Raw genomic sequence first — 17,860 nt, forward strand, 5'->3', positions numbered from 1 at the left:
CTTTGAAAGCCTAGTTTTGTCTCTACAAGTTGAATGTCTATGAGCCAATAAACTGTCCTACATCTTGCTTCAATTTACATGTTTGCTGATGAGAAATAAGAATGCCCAATTTTTGTTACCTAATATTTGTTGTTTAGCATTCTGTCACAACTCTCTTTCTTTTCTTTTCTTTTTTTTTTTAAAAAGGCAGAAGGTCTGATTTTTTTTTAGTAATTTGTCAAGCAGAGGCTTTTCCAAATCTCCTATTATTTTCCTCAGACTTTCTCCACGGAGTGCAAAACAAAGAATATTTGAATGAGAAGACACCCCATAGGTTTAAAAGTAGTGCTTAAACTTGACATCTGATTTGTTTTCTTAACTGTTGCTGTATACATTCAGCAGATATTTTCAGCAATATGTTTATGATAAACATTTTTCTGTGTTGTCTTGGGGATCACTATCACATAGGAGCTCAAGTTTTTCCCACTAATAGGTATTGCCAGACACTGTTTACAAAAAATTTTAGCTGATGTGATATTTCATAAATGCCTTCATAACCTTTGTGCCTTCTTAAGGTCTTTATACCCCTCACCTTCAAATAATCTCTAGCGTTTAAAAGTTCAAATGCCCTGTTATTCATCCATTCTGTGCCACTAATAAATATTATCTCATTAGGAATGCTTAGTCAGTTCCCCAATCATTTCATTCTACATAAAGAGCAGTGAACAATTATAATTACTCTTTTAATTTTCTAAATCCGAAAGAGAAATAAAACAATGGTTGCTTTTTTTAAGTTCTCATGCTCAACTTCATATTAATTTTTTGAAATGCTTATACACACTATTTCTTGTCTAGCAATTAGTTCCCTTCTTCCAGGACTTTGTATTCTCTCTACCAAAGCCTTGCTTTGTTTTGTCTTCTTCTAACCTGTACAATCAAATATTTTTGTCACTGTGCCTTTAACAACAACTTGGCTACAACCTGGAAGGATAACAAATATGACTTTCATATCATTCAAATAAATAAAACAACGACATTATGTTCAGAGGCAATAAACACAAAGATACTTACACGTGATAAAATACTTTCAAATGATTCTGTCAGAGATCTTTTTGCTCTGTTCTTTAACATATCTAATCTGAATCTTGGAGCACTGCTGGGCACCTCATTTACTGCATTCTCGGCAAGGGGTTGTGAAGTCTGCAAGTGTTAAAAAAAATAAATGCAAAATACTCAGCAGCATGGAGCAGAATTTCAGTGAACAGTCCAAAGACTTCTGTAACCTGAAACAATACTTTCTCCCGGTGTCCTTAGCTTTTCATGCCTTTTTCTCTACTGATACTTAGCAATGCTTCAGAAGAATTGCCATCTTGATAGGGATTTACAAATTCTAAATTGTTTGTACAAATTCTAAATGTTTAAATGTAACAGAGTAGAGATTTCTGCTGGATTTACTTTTCTTCAGCCAAGAAATTACTCAAAGTTGATGAAGCTCATAATTAACAAGAACTATCAAGTGTCCCCACATTAAAATGAGGCTTTCTAAGGGCCAGAAAGATGTGTAACAATCTAACTCTTCTATATATTTCACCAGTAGAAACACTTCCATCTTAGAGGTAACAGTCTATTTAGAGTTTTGCTTTTTAAATAAGTATTTCAGTCCATTTTTAGTACTTGTGAAGACTAATATAGTGAATACAAAAATGACACCACAACGCAAATATTACCACCCAAACTTGACACCTGCAGTAGAAGCCAGAGCACAGTTTTCAGAGTTATTTTGTGGGGTACATCCTGCGGCTGCCAGGCACTGTAGCTCTCTCTACATGGCCCTAATTTCAGAGATCTGAATAACTGATCTACGTAACTATTAGTACATGGACAGCTGAATAGTACATCATCACCATCGCTATAGAGTCCTGTCTAGCTATTATTTTAAAGCATTCTATTGACAAAGTTACAGGCTTCTGTATTTTCTTTTCACCTTCACTCACCTCATCCACAAAGGGCAAATCAGATGCTGCCCGCTATTACATTCTTACAAAAAGACACTTAGTTTGAAGGTCATTTTTGTTAAATAAGATCCATGTACTAGTATCACATTTAATTTATTTTTCCTCACCTGATTTAGGTATTTTTAAAAAATTATTAAAAGCATGAAAGTGAATGTCTATGTAGAATAGAAGGGAGCAGGGACATCATGACGTCACGGGTTAATGACTGCTTAGACAAACAACACTGCCAGAGCCCATGTTCAAAGGTATCTGCTATTACACAGCTTGGGAGACAAATTATCAGAGCAAACATAATGATGGACTGGACTGAGGTCAAGTCAACTCTGTTCTTAGAGCACTGGCGTCTTTGCAAGTGTCAGATTAACCAATTCTGCTCAAATTTGCTCAGGCACTGAGCAAACAGACTGCAGCAGGCCTTAGAATTTTCAAGCCATTTCTGACTGACAACTATGTGACAATCAGCTGGCATTAGATCAAATAAAAATATTTCAGGTACGATAAAGGACCTCAAGCAATGTTTCTTCCCATCATGCCATAACTACAACACTTTTTTTTCTTAAAAATGTATTTCTGGTGAGATGCTCAAGACAAGAAATCAGAGAACAAAATATACAAAGTTTTCTTCATGCTTTATCAGGGAAGTCAATAATTAGCCAGTGGGCGTAAAAGGAGAAGAGATTAACAAAGTGAAGAAATAGTATATGAAGGCTTGCTGCTATTTCTCCAATTTCTTCAGGAGTCTAATTATTCTCCATATATTAATTTGCTAGTTTATATCACAAATAGCCAACAGCAGCCATGGAATTACTGGCCAGAAGTGGTGAGACAGCCAAGACTTTTAAAACGGTTAAAAATCTGGATCTGAAAGATCTATAGAATAGGTGCTGATCCTCTTTTAAATGCAGACCTTCTCGAGGTGTCTCAAGTTAGCCACAAACCAAGGCATCCAAAATCATTCATCTCTTTCGAAAAATTGTAACTGTGCTGTAAAAATTGCCAGTTAAACAGCACTGATACAACCTGATACAGAATGAAAGATAGCGCAACTCTTTGGAAATGGGTGACAGTCTCTGCAGCAATCCTCCTCAGCTACTCCTCCTTGAGGCCACTTCAATGGTGGTTTGCACACAAGAAATAACTTCCAGCTGTTGAGTAAATGTGATAGTCTTTAACAAGGATCAAATCCACTGCATTATGAGGACACTGACTCACACAGACAGCAGGATGGCAAATGTCACAGACCAGCTGAGAGCAATTACAAGTTCGTTATATAGTCTCTCACATACATGGAATTTTCATTGCAGTGAGAAGAAAGAAACAACCAAATTGGTGGTCTACCTTGTTTGCAGCTCTCTCCTAGGCCTGACATCAGACTGTACCGTGTACCTCAAAATCTGAGATATGCCCGTTTTGGTGCATGACAATTGCCTATGTATCATAAGCAAAACCAGTGTCTGCCACCACCTACAGTTTGAAGTTCCCAAAAGCCAGTGATGGAAATGTGCCTTTGGAAAGATAAAAAAATGGAATGGAAGATTTTCTCCTAGCTCCTCCTTACATGAGCTAAAATTGAATGATTACTTACCTGTTTTTCTCCAACATGAACATGGTCCTTCTGTTTTTCTTCATACATGTTTCTCAAAACAGAGATAACCAACTCATTCTCTTTTTGATCATTTCTTGGTTTTAATTTCTTTAATTGGAAACAGCACAAGCACAATTATTACATATTTGTATAACAGCAAATATTTACTCTTTTCTTTTTGTCACTGTCTATACATTGTTAATGTAAGAACAAGTTTAACATGGTTAATGCTACTACTCCAGTCCACCAGAGGACACCGGTGTCCCAGGCAAAGCCTCAACCAGCCACAGAAACAGGTGACCTCACTTCATACATGACAAAATTTACATGAAAGATAAAGGACAACTGTAGAGGTATCAAATTGCCACAAGCAAATACAGACTTTAAAAAATATTTTTGTAAAGAAAACCAAAACACTGTAGTTCTGAGTTTTGTAGCACACATGAAGTACTGTCTGGCAGTTATGATTGCACAACCCTTCTAAAAATCATTCTCATTGGACATTTCATTTTTGGGAAATGACATAGGTATTTTAAAAACTAGTGCACAAGGTGAACCTATTTGTAAGAGAAAATGTTTTTAAAACAATTTATTATAGAATTTGATCCCAGAAATCTAACTTTTGAAAAGCATATGCTGTTTTAAGTCTATTGATGTAATGCAGAGGATACACTATGAATTAGCTAATGCCAAGGTAGCATGTCATTAATGCATGTCTTAATATTCTTATTAAGACAGTTATCTAAAAATGCAAATCATGGTTATAACATACGGAGCTGTAAGAATTTATTCAGGCAGTCCAACTGAAAAAATTAGCCGAAAAAGACAGGCAGGAGAGACATACTTTACCCTTGGTTTTACCAAGTTAATTGTTTGCAGACTCTCACCAGAAGCAATTAACAGTTTCCTGTGACTACTAGAAGCTTTAGATCATTAAAATGTGTGCAGAATACTAAAAGGCAACAGTGCCAGCCAGCTGTTGTATACTAAGAAATCACCTAGCTCATGGAATCAGTTCCACAGAGTACCTTCCAAATTTGGTACTGGATGATAAACTGCCACATGGAAACACACAAAGAGACCGAAATCACTCAAGAGAGGAAGGAAACATTACTTTTTAAGAAGTCTGAAATTTCCTAATCTTCAGTAGTATGCCAAGCCCAATGGCATTTCCTGCAATGTTCATAGTTTGTCTTAAATCCAGCTATGCTTTCCTCTGTGCTAAAATAACTTTCTATCTTCTGAATGAAATCCAAACTTTTTTTACTTAGTTTGACAACTATGAAGATTAGAATACATTTTAGGCAGGAAATTTCCTATCTGGGAATGTTACAATGATTTGTTTTGGTAAAAGTAACAGCTAAATGTTCTCACTGTACAAGTCACTACCTTCACCCACAAAAAAAATAAAAAAATGTGCATTGTACCCAGTGAGACGTCAACATTTTCCTAGAAAACAAGTAGTATTAGGGGAAAAAAATGAGTAAAATGAGCCATTTTCATCAAAACACACATTTTTAACAGGTCTAGAAAAATATACGGAAATTAAAGCACAAGGTGGTTAACAGTCTGTTAAGTAAAGATATTAATAACTCATTAAAAAATGAAAATAACTTTGGTGTTTCACAGTGATGTTAGCAAAAAAAAATAATCAACTGCTTTAAAATCTTGTAGGAAACAAAGAGCTTACCTTAACCTCTTCAAAAACAGAGGCCTGCTCCTGGTTATTTAGTGTTGTAAGATGCTTTTGTAGTTCTAGTTTAGTCTTAGAAGGGTGTAACCCTACCAAGAGGAACAAAAAAGAACAAATCACAGGGTCAAATTTGTCAGAATTAATCAGTCTCATAACTATGTGCACAATTTAATCCAAAGCTCTTCAGTTATTTGAGCTGATGCACTGCACTGATTTCATAACAGGGCATTAGAAAGAACTCTAGGTTAATTTAAAGCTACTACTGAACTCATGTCTTTAAAATGAGGGACACGAACTCTGCAACAAGGAGATTTACTCAGCACAGACCAGGATTATACTCTCATCTGAAGATTCCATTATCACACAAGACAAAACAAACCCACAATCTACTGCATTTTAGCATACTACTTTGTTGGGTGTTTTATGCAGTACTGCTTGGATTTTGCTTGTGGTATAAATATAATTTCCATTGATTTCCTTCAATTTGTATGCCATGGCCTCTTCTGAAAAAGAGTAAATTTATTCCACGTTAGTGAAGTTCTTGCTTTGTCTCCTAATGAAAAATACTGATAGTCTAAAGCACACTACCCTCTCATTCAGATTATTTTTTTCTGTTCTCATCCTGGATTAAATGCCTTTCCTCTATTTTCTGTGAAAAACCAGCAAACAGTAGTTTGTACTTCATTTTCTGATCATGGCATTTCTCCTCCAGAACCACATGATATGATTAACCAGATGGCATGATTAAAGGCATTAAAAATCATTTGCCTTTAAGAAATTTCTCAAAAATCATAGCTAGCTGAAGACCAAAATAGAGTGAAAAGTAGTTCTGGAAGTTCTCCAGTTTCATCAAATTAATACTAGATAGGTTTTAGTCCAACAAGCTACTGTCATGTGATCTGACAAGCTGCTGTTGCCCTTTATTCACCCCAGACATCGCTTAAATGAACAAAACCTAACTGCAAAATTTGCTGAAATGCAAAGATTTTTTTTGTCTTGGAACTCATTTTCTGGGCAACAACTACAATTCTAACCGCTGTATTTTCATGAAGGAGCATAGATCAACATGCACAACCATGTAGTTCATGTTTAGTGGTGGTGTAATGCATTACCTAAGTGGATTCAATAGGACAGCAGGTCATAGCTATTGCAGCATATATTCTTGAGAAGTTCCGTAACTACAGTGCTCTGTGTTTACTGGTTAATAGAGTCAAGCTAGCTGCAATTTAGTAATACTTAAGACTCTTAATTAACTTTCAAAAATTCAACTAAAGTAGAAGAAAGAAGCTTAACTTTTACTACCTGACAGATGACATTGCAGTCCTCTACATAAAAAGACTTCCAACCGTCCATCCCAAATCCCAAGCTCTTTTTAAGCATTCATTCCCTTAGAGTTTCACATTTAAGACTGTCCCCCAATAAAATCATTAGAAAATATATTTGACTAGAAAGTTCTTTAAACCTCACCTTCTATCTTTTCACAGAGTTTATGCAAGCTTTGCATAGGGCATCCTTCACAGAGCTGGGGCTGTGCCTTGGAAGTTTGTTGCACAGCAGCTACAGTGAAAGCCTGTTTCAGTGTCATCATGATTTCATCAACCTGAAAAGAATAAAGTGAAAAAGAACAGAATTTCACTCCTCCACTGAGCTTCTGTTTTCCTTAACACAAGCACAACAGTCTTAAAATGATACTGCTGGTTGTTTGGGAATGTGCTTACCATTAAAAAGAAAAGCTGTTCCTGTGTCATTTCTGCCTAAGCAAGACAAAAGTCATCATGAAGTCCTATCTCTTCCAGGCCACCCATTTTTATTACTGTGGTCTAATAACAGATACTACCTCTATCTAGAAACCTTTTCTTGTCTGTGATAAAAAAGCTTACTGCAGTTGTGTGTGACTCACTGGCCTGACCCAGAGCACAGTAGTGTAGTCCTGATTTTCTGAATAGGTACATTATAAAACACCCCTCCTTCCAAAAAAGGAGGCATATGGTCTAACTTAGTTTGTGCAATGAAAGGAAGTTTTATTGTATTTTAAGGGGGGGTTTAACTTCCGCCTTCAAAACAAATTTAAAGTTCCTTTGCAGACTGCTATTTTAGTCACATTTTTTAAAGAATAATATTTCTGAATGGAGCAGGTTTTTAAGACATCGGCCAAAATATAGAGCATGGAGCAACAGAAGACTTTTAGGGCCTAATATTCCATTAGGCTCTTCTTTTCTTTCACTTACCAGTGCTTCATCTGTACACTGAAACACGTAGCAAACGAAGTGGAAGCCTCCATTTTCTGAAGACTCTCTGCAGATGAACCCAAAGTGATCCACATGTCTAATTCCCTACCACAAAAATAACAGTAAAGAACCAGTCATATTTATTTTTAATGTTTTGTACCTGTATTTTTTTCTAGTTAAAAAAGCATGAAAAGCCCAACAGCATTACAGATAGGTCACATATATCTTGTTCCAGCTACATTAAAGTCATCTGGCCATTAGAAATCTATTCTGTTACAGAATCTATGACTTCATCAATCTTTTAAATTTCACTTAAGTTAGAGGTTGTTTATTGGTTTTGGGGTTATTTTTTAATGACTGAATTACAATAGATCCATTGGAAAACACAGGGATGAATACATGCTATTCAAGATGTATTTTACTCAGTATTGGAAACAGCAGGGAAAAAAAGCTTGCTCTCTTTTTCTTCCCTTTTGCTAAAGCAGTCAACAATTGCTTTACATTTGTAAAAGCAAATCAAAGCAATAGTGCAAAATGGATAAACAATTTTTTTTCCATCTACAGAAAAGCTTGGCTAGTTAAAAAATGAAAATAGTTAAATATATTACTTAAAGATAACTCATGGAAGCATTTATTTCTCCAAAAACGCACGCAAATTGAGGCACAATCTACTTGCAACAGTAGATAGACAGCACATCCTGGGAAAATGCTAAGAAGGTTTTTTAATTGCTGGGAGTTTTTTTCTTTCATGAAAAGACTTTCAGATGAATAGAGCTGGGTGATCCCAGCGCACATCTCCTCAGTGCACCATTCTTGATTAAAAAAGCCAAACAAACTTACGATGATGAATTATATGCACAGTGGTAGAGCCTGTTTATAGAAATTCTGTTATATTCAGCACCTTTTTACTACCTTCTAGCTGTCATGGCACAACAATTATAGTAGGGTAAAGAGCAGCAATAAACTGCTGTATTAAAAATCAAAATGATAAGTCACAATAAATCAGAAATTTCAGTGAAATTTAGACAGTCTGAAGATGCCTAGCAGGACTTTTTTGTTGGTTCTTTTCCTTTTTAATATAGCAAGGATCACTGAATATTCTATTTGCCTTTTTATCATGAAGAAAACAGTTTTAAAAGCATTAAAAAACATAAAAAGAACACTTCTATAAAACAGAATGGCCAGGTGTCCCAAAAATGAACACATTATAGCATCAGATATGCTTAAGCAATCTGAACAATATTGTCTTATCATTCAAAATACTAACAAGAAACCTTCAGACCATGCCATCTGAATGAGGGAAAATAATTTAACATATGTGGAGATACCTGGTTTGTTGGAGTGTGACAATTACACAGATAACAAAGTCTTTATTAGACAAACATCAGGCACTAATATGCCATGAGAACAAAAAGGTCAGAAGGACATTCAAATGATGTAAAACCTGCAGCTTCTCCAACTCTAGCTCCATTGGATGCCCAGGCTAAGCATTTTAGGAGGCAGCTATGTGATAAAGCAAGAACAGGTTGATGCAACCTGCAGACTTTCTCCCTCCTTCACCCACATTAGAGATGTATACAGAACGCGCTGAGCCCCCTCTCTAACCTCCCAGCCCATGTTTCTTCTTCTGAAAGATTATTTCTTCTCCTGACAACCCAACTGCTACGATGGAAGGAGCCCAGCTGGGATCATGGCCCTGCCCATGAAACTGCGAGGTACCACGAGCTGGCAAATGCTCTTAGCTGTTTCAGATAAGCTAATTCAGATACTGCCCCAGGACCACATACTTCTTTCTGCCATTATAATAGCTCACTGATAGATTGGGCATTCTGGAAATTAAGTACTGATTCTGATTCTGATCTCCCCTCAAGAAAAGATTATTCAAGTTCTCTTATGATCATGATGAGTCCATAAGAACATTCCATCAAGTCTTCTGTAATGTACATACTTAGGGGAAAAGCCCTCTCTACTCCAATACCAGTATTTGTCCAACTGACATAACATCTACCCAGTAGCAGCACATTCTTCAGACAGGAGGGAGGAATTAAATCAGAACCTCATTCCTACTGTTCTGAGGAGCACAACCATCTGCTGATGTTCAGGGCAAGTCACAAAGTCTACCTAACTAGTTCCTGCCTCAGGAGATGGCCTAAGGGAACATGGGGATAAAGATTTTTCTGTGATCAAGGAGTTCTCTTCAAAGCTCTTGATCTGACAGCATGCAAACTGCTTAAGTTTACTCCGAAACAAGCACTACACTGGTTTAATTCAAGGCGAATTTTTAGTTCAACTAGTGGGAACATCCATTCCTCAATAAATATAATTTTATTTATATAATTATAGTTCAGGTTAATTTCTCAGAGGTTTAACCTAAATTGATCTATAACAGGTTTTAAAGGAATTAAGTGTTCTCTAAGGACTCCATCTTAGTTTAATAAATTACATTCAGTTTCCCCATTCACTTAAACTGAATCAAATCTGGTACACAAACTAAATACAAGTAATGCCCCGCAAGACAGAGAACGGCTAATGAAAGACAAATCCCTGTATCATGACACTGGTTAGTTAACAAAAGCAACTGGTCTATGAAATGTCTTTATGAACAGTTGCTCAGCCTGTAGGTTGACAGCTGAGCAACTCTCCAAGGACGGTCCCCTGCTCCTGTACACAGGACCTGCCAGCAGTTAGTGCAGCTGCCCATATAGGAGTCCTGTAATTGCCCGAGCTGTCCCACGTCCTTGATGTGACCATGACTATTCTGCCCTCACACTGCTAAGCAGCTGCAGTAGCTGAGTGTGAATCATATGCCTGTGTAACCTATGCAATGCCATTACCACATCTTCATGTGTGTAAGTTGCATCTCTTTCGAAACATCACCACTCAAAATAAATCATTAGATACCCTCACATAATCCATGCAATATCTAAGTCAGAGCCACGAGAACAACAGGCAGGACAGGGAAGCAAACTCTGTGGCATAAGGAACAGGGATTAATAGTGAATGAAGGGGCTCTGAAACATGCTTACCCTCAGTGCATCAAGACACTACCTCTGCATGGCAGAGGGTTGTCTTCTTTACATACATGCAACATATAATCTTGAAAAAAATGTATTTTTGAAGCATTTTTCAGATAACTCTTACATATTGGTTTTCTCCTTTCATTATCACTTCTTGAAAAATATGGTTCAAGGAATCCCAGGTTTGCACAACTGTGAATCATGCCCGCTGAAATCTCAAACCAGAACGGACCAGGGTGTTCCTTCTAGCTCCTAATATTCATCCACTGCACACAGAAGTGAGTTTTTACCTCAGAAATTAAAATGCAAAGCATGAGAAAAGACTGACGGTTTCACAGAATTACTGATTAACAAGCAACTTGTCAATAGCAATTACTGAAATTGCTGGGGTGAGAACCCATTTGAAATCCTAGGAGAGAGAAGTACTTGAGCATTCACAAGTGAAGACTATTTAAACAAACAAACAAAAAAAAAGAATACACTGCAACCTTACCTGAGAACAAAAGGATATTTCTTTAAAGCTTTTTTCAATTGCTACTTTTTTTGTGTCAGGACTGATAAGGTAAACTTCAGACTGGCCAATCTAAAAAGAACAAAACAAATAACAAGATGATAACAAGTAACATTACACTTCATTTTGTCATGCTATAAAAATGCTTCCTGGACATAAATCTCAACATTTTTTCTACCTGTATATTTAGACCAATTAGTGTATTACTAAGACAAAAAGAGAGAATACTGAAGCCACATCGATCTGGCATTCAGATCTCTGCACATCACTGAACCAAGATTTAGTTTCACATTTGAGACAAGAGACTGAGAATAGTGTTTAATTAGATGAGAGTAATATTACACCACAAGTAACTTTGCACTGAGGAAATATACTTAGACTACCTTTTCTTATTTTCTGCAGTCTTGGCATATACTACATTCCTAAAAGCTACTTAATGAAATTGTCCTAAAATTTAAATCCAAGTGTATGCCTCTACCTGTACTCCACCTAAGTATTTTTTTAGAGTTTTATTTATTTAAGATACACATAGCATTTAATTTAAAGGCTTTAACTCAGATGAGCTTACTGCAGTGTATTTTCTAACCTGATATAATCTGTAGGCCATTTCTACAGCAGCAAACCAAAAGCTGATGCTAACTTTTGATAGGCAAAGGGCATTTCTACAATGAAACTATTGTTTTCAATTTTTCAGCCTCTGACAACATCTTTGAAACATTTTAACAGATAAAATTTAAATTCCTCATAGTTTCTAGCACATCAGAGAGTCTGCTAAGGACAAATATCTTCTTATCAGATTTTAGGGAAGATGGATGGAATATGGATCCATTCATGAGCAAACATTAGACAAACCTGCTGAAGCTTCAACCACCAACAAATGCCATAAGATGCACATAAAAATGTCAGCAGCACAAATATACCAGTAATTTAAGGAAGGGGCAAATCCTGCGTGTGAATGATCAAGTGAGAGGTGTCACCTCTGTGTATCTGAAAATGGTCCTGTGCATTCACTTTCCACCTTTTCTTTCACTTCAACCAGTCACAATGATTCTCCACAACCCCCTGCTCATTTCCTTGTATTGTCCCCAGGGCTGACTTTGCACATGTTCATGTGGTTATTCCTTCCAACACCTACTAAGCAGCCTGCTCTGGTTCACTGCTGCCTTCCCCTCCCTGCAGCAAGAGGCTCCTTCTTAGCTCAGCCCCACACACTCCTTTCACACTTGGTCCCTAGGGCAGCAGGGATCATTTGAAGCCAACTGAACAAGGGAAAAAAACAATACCAAAACAACCACTCCCACCCCCTACCCCAAATACAATCAGGAGAAAAGCCTAAATATAAAAAAACCCAAAATCCTAAGAAACTGGCTAGGAAAGCAGTTCTTCAGAAAGAGATACCAAAATCAAGACTGTCTGAGCCAGTTGAGGAGAGTCAGCAGCTAACTCATCTGAATATTTTTCACAACTCACACAGCAAGCAACCTCTGCTGCCATCCTGGGGCAAAGTCAAGTAAGAACTTGAACTGAGAAAATACAAACAAATTTTTTCCTCTGGATATGAAGTTACCTTTAAGCATTTCATATGTAGCTACACACAAATTGATAGGCAAAGTTGAAGACCTGTGCGTGCTGCATACATACTATTACTCATAACCTGCTGAACATGGGGGATGGCTAACCAACAAACTCAGCTCTGCTACAAGCTGCTAGCACAAACCACAGTTACTTCACTTCCTTATATTCAGCTGAATTTTCACTTGCTGAATGGCAAAAGAATACAACTGTGCATACTAACCAATATTTTCCCAGGCAAAAAACAACCCAAGACAGAAAGCCAAACAAACAGAACCCCACAATTTGGAAATGAGCCTGTCAGCAGGTGACTGACGTTATATTCAGGCTGAAGCTGCATGTGTTTTTGAAAATTGTTGCATCTATTTGATATAAATTAAAAATGCACTCACTGGAGTCAGAGGATGTGGACTTGAGCAGTCCCTCTGTAACCTCCCTGTCTCTAAAATACATGCCATGAATTAATAATGGAGTCAGAATTTGTTTAAAAATTAGTCATTTCTATAAAGGGCATCTATATTTTCTGTGTGAAATACATGCTCAGGGAAGAGGGTAAATTGTTTTTATTGGGGCACAAGATTTATCTCCACCTTCTTCCACTTCCCTCTCTTGATGTCAGCCTGTTTCTAAAAAAACTTTTGTTTAAAATCTGGTATAGCTAACTACACCTCTTTCTGTGTGTTACTTTTTACACTTTGGCAATCCTTAAAGCAGCACTTCTCCTCCTCCCCTCCCCCCCCCCCCGCCCCCTCAAAAAAAAAAACAAACCACCTGCTGTAACTGCACCTACTCTACTCTGTTACTGTCCTTAAAAACTCCCAGCCCAAACAGCAGCTGACGGATCCAAGATTCCAAGATGACCTTATGATAGCCAGCCATCGCAGTATCAGCTCCAGGTTTGCATTATGTTCATAAGATACAAGATACATAACGTATCTTATATAACTTGTCTATCATGAGGATTAAAAAAGGAGCAAATAACACATTCCTTACTTGCTTCTCAGGTCTTGAAAAATACTTTTCCTGCTCACCTATCAAGGCAAGCGCATTGCTAACCACACAAAAGCAGAACGGCATTGGAGACAGGCGTGGAGTAGCCTAGGAAGTTACTACACTACTCCATCATTACACAGGCATGTTGACAGCAGCAACACCTTTATGAATTACACTGCTTAACATGGGACATTAAGACTACTAACCCCCAGTCATGGTTTGGTCCATCTGCTCTAGTTACAGGTAACTCATTCACCTGGAAATGTATTTCTGCTGTTAGTAGCTAGAGTAATTGTATGCACCATTTTGCAATTGTATAACTACCTACAAACTTGCTGCAGCTTTCTAAAAGCTGTCTTCAGAATCTGAAAGTTTCAGGTAGTGCTGTTTTAAACTATTTTAAAAAAACTTATTTTGACTATATAAAACAATTTACACTGACTGGTAATGCTTTTGAGAGAAACAAGCAAGTTTAAATTAAGCTCTGGTAATTGCAATTAAGTTATTAAAGAAGTAACTGTCATCTGTCAGAACATCTGCTTTGGTGTTTGCCACTCCAAACTCCAAGATGTGAAAATGTCACCATGAGCTGCAAATCTTGCTTTACCGTAAACAACATTGTCCGGTTTTCTGCAATGTCTGTTGGCTGCACAACACTGTGTCCATAGATAAGTTGACTTTTTAGGTTCAGTGAAATTGCATCTTCTTCAAAAGACCTGACAAAGCTGTTACTTCTATGGCTTCCCTCTTGCAAATCCTTCTTAAAAGCAAAGGAACGAAGCCCAGGCTGAGAAAAGGATTTCCTAATTGGCCTTTTCTCCTCCTCTTCACTGACCAAGGGCTGGAAGACAGACCGAAATTTGTTGCTGAAAGAGAAGCCTCCAAAGTTATTGGCAGTTTCATGTTGTTGGGATGACGAGTTGAAATCTGATTTTTTTGTACAACTTGCACGATTAAATTTCTCAATGCATTCATCTATAAGTGCTGGAGGTGCATTTTTATGTGCTACTGTCACTCGTCCACAGAACAGCACCTCAAACTTTTTGGCAAAAGGGTCTTCAACATCTGAGAGATTATTCTGAAACTCTTCTTGACGAGCAATTTTCCCCGCTTGTCGAATAGAGCTTATAATCTCAGGCACCTACAGGAGGGGGAAAAAAATTATGCAGCATTAGCATTGATGCTTTATGACAAACAAGTTGCAATACTTGAGGCGCTCCCTGCTGTTACTTTTCTGGAATGGCTAATTTGGTTTTGTTTTCCAAAAGACCAGTTGAAGTGATCTTGTATTTGTCAACAGACATATTTTAAAACTTAAACACTGACTAGATGAATTGTTCATTTTTCTCCCGGTCAGGAGGTCACCACGAGATTCATCTCTTGTAATGCTCTGTGTTTTCAGTAAAAGTTTTGCACCTGAAGGAACCAGTATAACATGACAAATTCAAACTCACAATGAAAGGTAAAAATACTTCAGAGAGCATGAGAGGAGCCATAGACTAATTGGGAAAGTTATTTACCTCTGTTATTTTTCATTCCATTCGCTCACTCAACATTCATGTCATGCAGATTAAGAGGCCTCTTGCAAATTTGCTTTCACCTTCATAATAGCATATTACTTTATGGCAGTTTAGGGTTCTTTTAACTGTAAATAACTCTGTTTTTTTAAAAAAACACATTCATTATTGTAGATACTCATTTTTACTCTATCATCCTAGATGACACTCAAATTATTGCTTCCACATACAGCATCACTTGCAGGGCATCTGTATGAGAGAAGAGTCTGCTGCAGCCCACAGATGTTTGCAACTATAAACAAAACCCAAACTGCCATCTGATATACTTTAACAGTGAACAGTCACAGTTTCTGATACGGTTAAAGCGTAGGAAGATGCATATGCTATCTGCTAAGCTGCTGCAAGGTGGATGCTTGATTACATCCCACTGCTTTGACCGGCCTGGGGGATTAAGTTTCTTTTGCAGCCTGTGCTGCTGCCGTTAACAAATGCAGGGTCACCATCTATGATTACAACAGATAATTCTGCCAACTTTTTAATTTCCCCAAATTACTTTGGGAAAAATCCCTGCTAAGTGCGCCAGTTTCCTGGCAAAACAGATTTGTTCTGGTAAGCATCAATTGGAGCTTGCTTACTTACAAATCCTTGGTTGCAGATAGCACAGAAAGAAGTCTGGGAGCAGCAGACTAAAACAGCAGCCCAGAAGAACCATCTTCCCTATGAGAAAAGGCATTCCTAAACCTAAAGAATGCTTCGGAGACATGACCTCTGTCTTTTTCAGACATGTCCCATGGTTATGTAATGCTTAAACATAATGTAGTAATGTACATAAACCAATGCAGGAAACAGCAAAGGACTTAGAGGAGAAAAAAAAGCTTGAACAGTGAAAAATGAACGGTTATACTCTGGGCGCTCATAAAGACCTCAGTAGAATTCTTTTTATAGACCAGGAAACACAGATACATAGATACGGATATATGGGTTGATAGACAGATTATACATACACATGCATATAGCTAGTGAATTTAAGACAATACGTAACAGATTACAAAATAAGTAAGACATTTCAGGAAGCATTACTTCACCCTTGAGCGCAAGGCATGAGTCATCAGCTGCTCACTCAGCAGACAATGGGGGAGAGGAAAGAAAAGCAGGGTCATGACTTCAGAAGTCTGTCCTCAGCTATGTCATGAACCAGTGGGAAAGCCTTGGGGTAAGGCAGCTTCACATCTAACTTTTTACTCGTATACAAGAATGTAAGGGTATAACAAAACTATTACCTTACCTTAAACGATATGCATTTCCTCCACAGTGAGCTCAAAGATCACCTCAGTTTTATTTACCTAATACTCCTTCAAAGAACCAATTTTTAGTCGCATAACCCATCAGAATGACAGTGAAAATTAAAACTTTGTTCTAGCCATATTTCAAGCTGCAACTGCTTTAGCATTTTCTAATAAACGTGTTTTACTCTTGTGGGAGTGTCTGGACTCACCAGCCACAGACAGTTTTACTTCTGATTTGCCCAGAATACACACAGAAATGTGCAATCCTACCTCTGCTTTTGCTGAGGCTACAGGGGTGACAGCAAAGGAAGGAGGTATTTTCTGGAAAATGCTCACTTCGTTAAAGCCAGGAACATCAGCTCTCACCCAGATGAAGAGCACGGCTGTCTCAACCAGGGTTAAGCTCCCCCAGCACCACCCATGCTGAAGACTATAAGGAGAATTTCCAGCAGTGCAGGTGCTGCAAAGGTTACAGCTGAGCTAAAGCTCAGACAAGGCATTAGGGATCCATCATACGTGTGCAGTTACTGTGTTTGATTTTGTCAGTGTTTATCATCACCAAACACTTGGACATTGACACAATTGCTATTCAGCAGTGGCTGGACTTTATAAACAGACAGTAGTTAAGAGGAAGACTCTACATCACACGAAATGACATTGCAGTAGCTAATAAACGTCATGTTTGAGGAGACCTAGCAGGCCTGTTGAACCAAGGGGAGTATTTAATTATTTATTTTCACACATGCTAAGGCTTGAATTATGTCCTTTGTAAGTAACAGCTGGCTTCTGTGCTACACTTACTGAAAAACACTGACTCCCCTGTTCCTGCTTAGCAACCTAAAAAAATTAACAGCCTGTTAATATAATTTTATTACTTCTGATTAGGCAACTGATAAGACTATTGCTCTAGCCGAAGCAGCAACACCACCTCACTTTCCTGTGACCTTTGTGTATGTTAAATATGAATCTTTTTTCATTAGTAAAGACAAGACGTCATGATGAATCAGAAAAAACAAAATACATATTACCCTGGAACTGTTCTTGGCCTGGTCAAGATCTGTGCTCTTTTCATCTACCTGTACCATTCCAGGCCTTTTATGCATGTATCTAGAAATGAAGAATCCACATGCTCCTGTTGTGACCTCTGGCCCTGGCTCCCTCAGCAAACACACCTGGATGCTGAGTGCATGCAGATCAAGTAAACTTACTCATTACAAACAAAAGGAAAAAAAACCCTGTAACTGTGAAATATAAATAAATATATTAGTTTTTTCAAATCACTAAAAAAACGCAATGTAGGCTTTATCCTGGCAAACGTTTATTAACCAAAGCTGGAACTTTTCCAGATTAAGCAGCATGCCACTGGGCAAACAGTAACCACATCTCTTGCAAACCTCCAGGAATTAATTAAGATATAAACTGAATCAGGTTTTATGGCTCTTTAATTTGTATCAACAACCAACA

At 37.6% G+C, this 17,860-nt stretch overlaps 1 protein-coding gene across 12 annotated transcripts in view; it reads right to left on the reverse strand.

The window, feature by feature from the left end:
- TBC1D1 (TBC1 domain family member 1) overlaps positions 1-17,860 on the reverse strand; it is a 115,420-nt gene that overhangs the window by 47,058 nt on the left and 50,502 nt on the right. For all 12 annotated transcript variants that reach the window (XM_055796631.1, XM_055796630.1, XM_055796632.1 and 9 more), the window contains 7 exons: positions 14,201-14,734; positions 11,011-11,100; positions 7,501-7,605; positions 6,740-6,872; positions 5,270-5,361; positions 3,580-3,687; positions 1,051-1,179 (listed from right to left, as the gene is read on the reverse strand). In XM_055796631.1, coding sequence (XP_055652606.1) covers positions 1,051-1,179; positions 3,580-3,687; positions 5,270-5,361; positions 6,740-6,872; positions 7,501-7,605; positions 11,011-11,100; positions 14,201-14,734 — 1,191 coding nt within the window. The remainder of the gene's footprint in view (positions 1-1,050; positions 1,180-3,579; positions 3,688-5,269; positions 5,362-6,739; positions 6,873-7,500; positions 7,606-11,010; positions 11,101-14,200; positions 14,735-17,860) is intronic.

Source organism: Falco peregrinus, chromosome 2 (assembly GCF_023634155.1).
Source record: "Falco peregrinus isolate bFalPer1 chromosome 2, bFalPer1.pri, whole genome shotgun sequence".
Classification (NCBI taxonomy): Eukaryota; Metazoa; Chordata; class Aves; order Falconiformes; family Falconidae; genus Falco; species Falco peregrinus.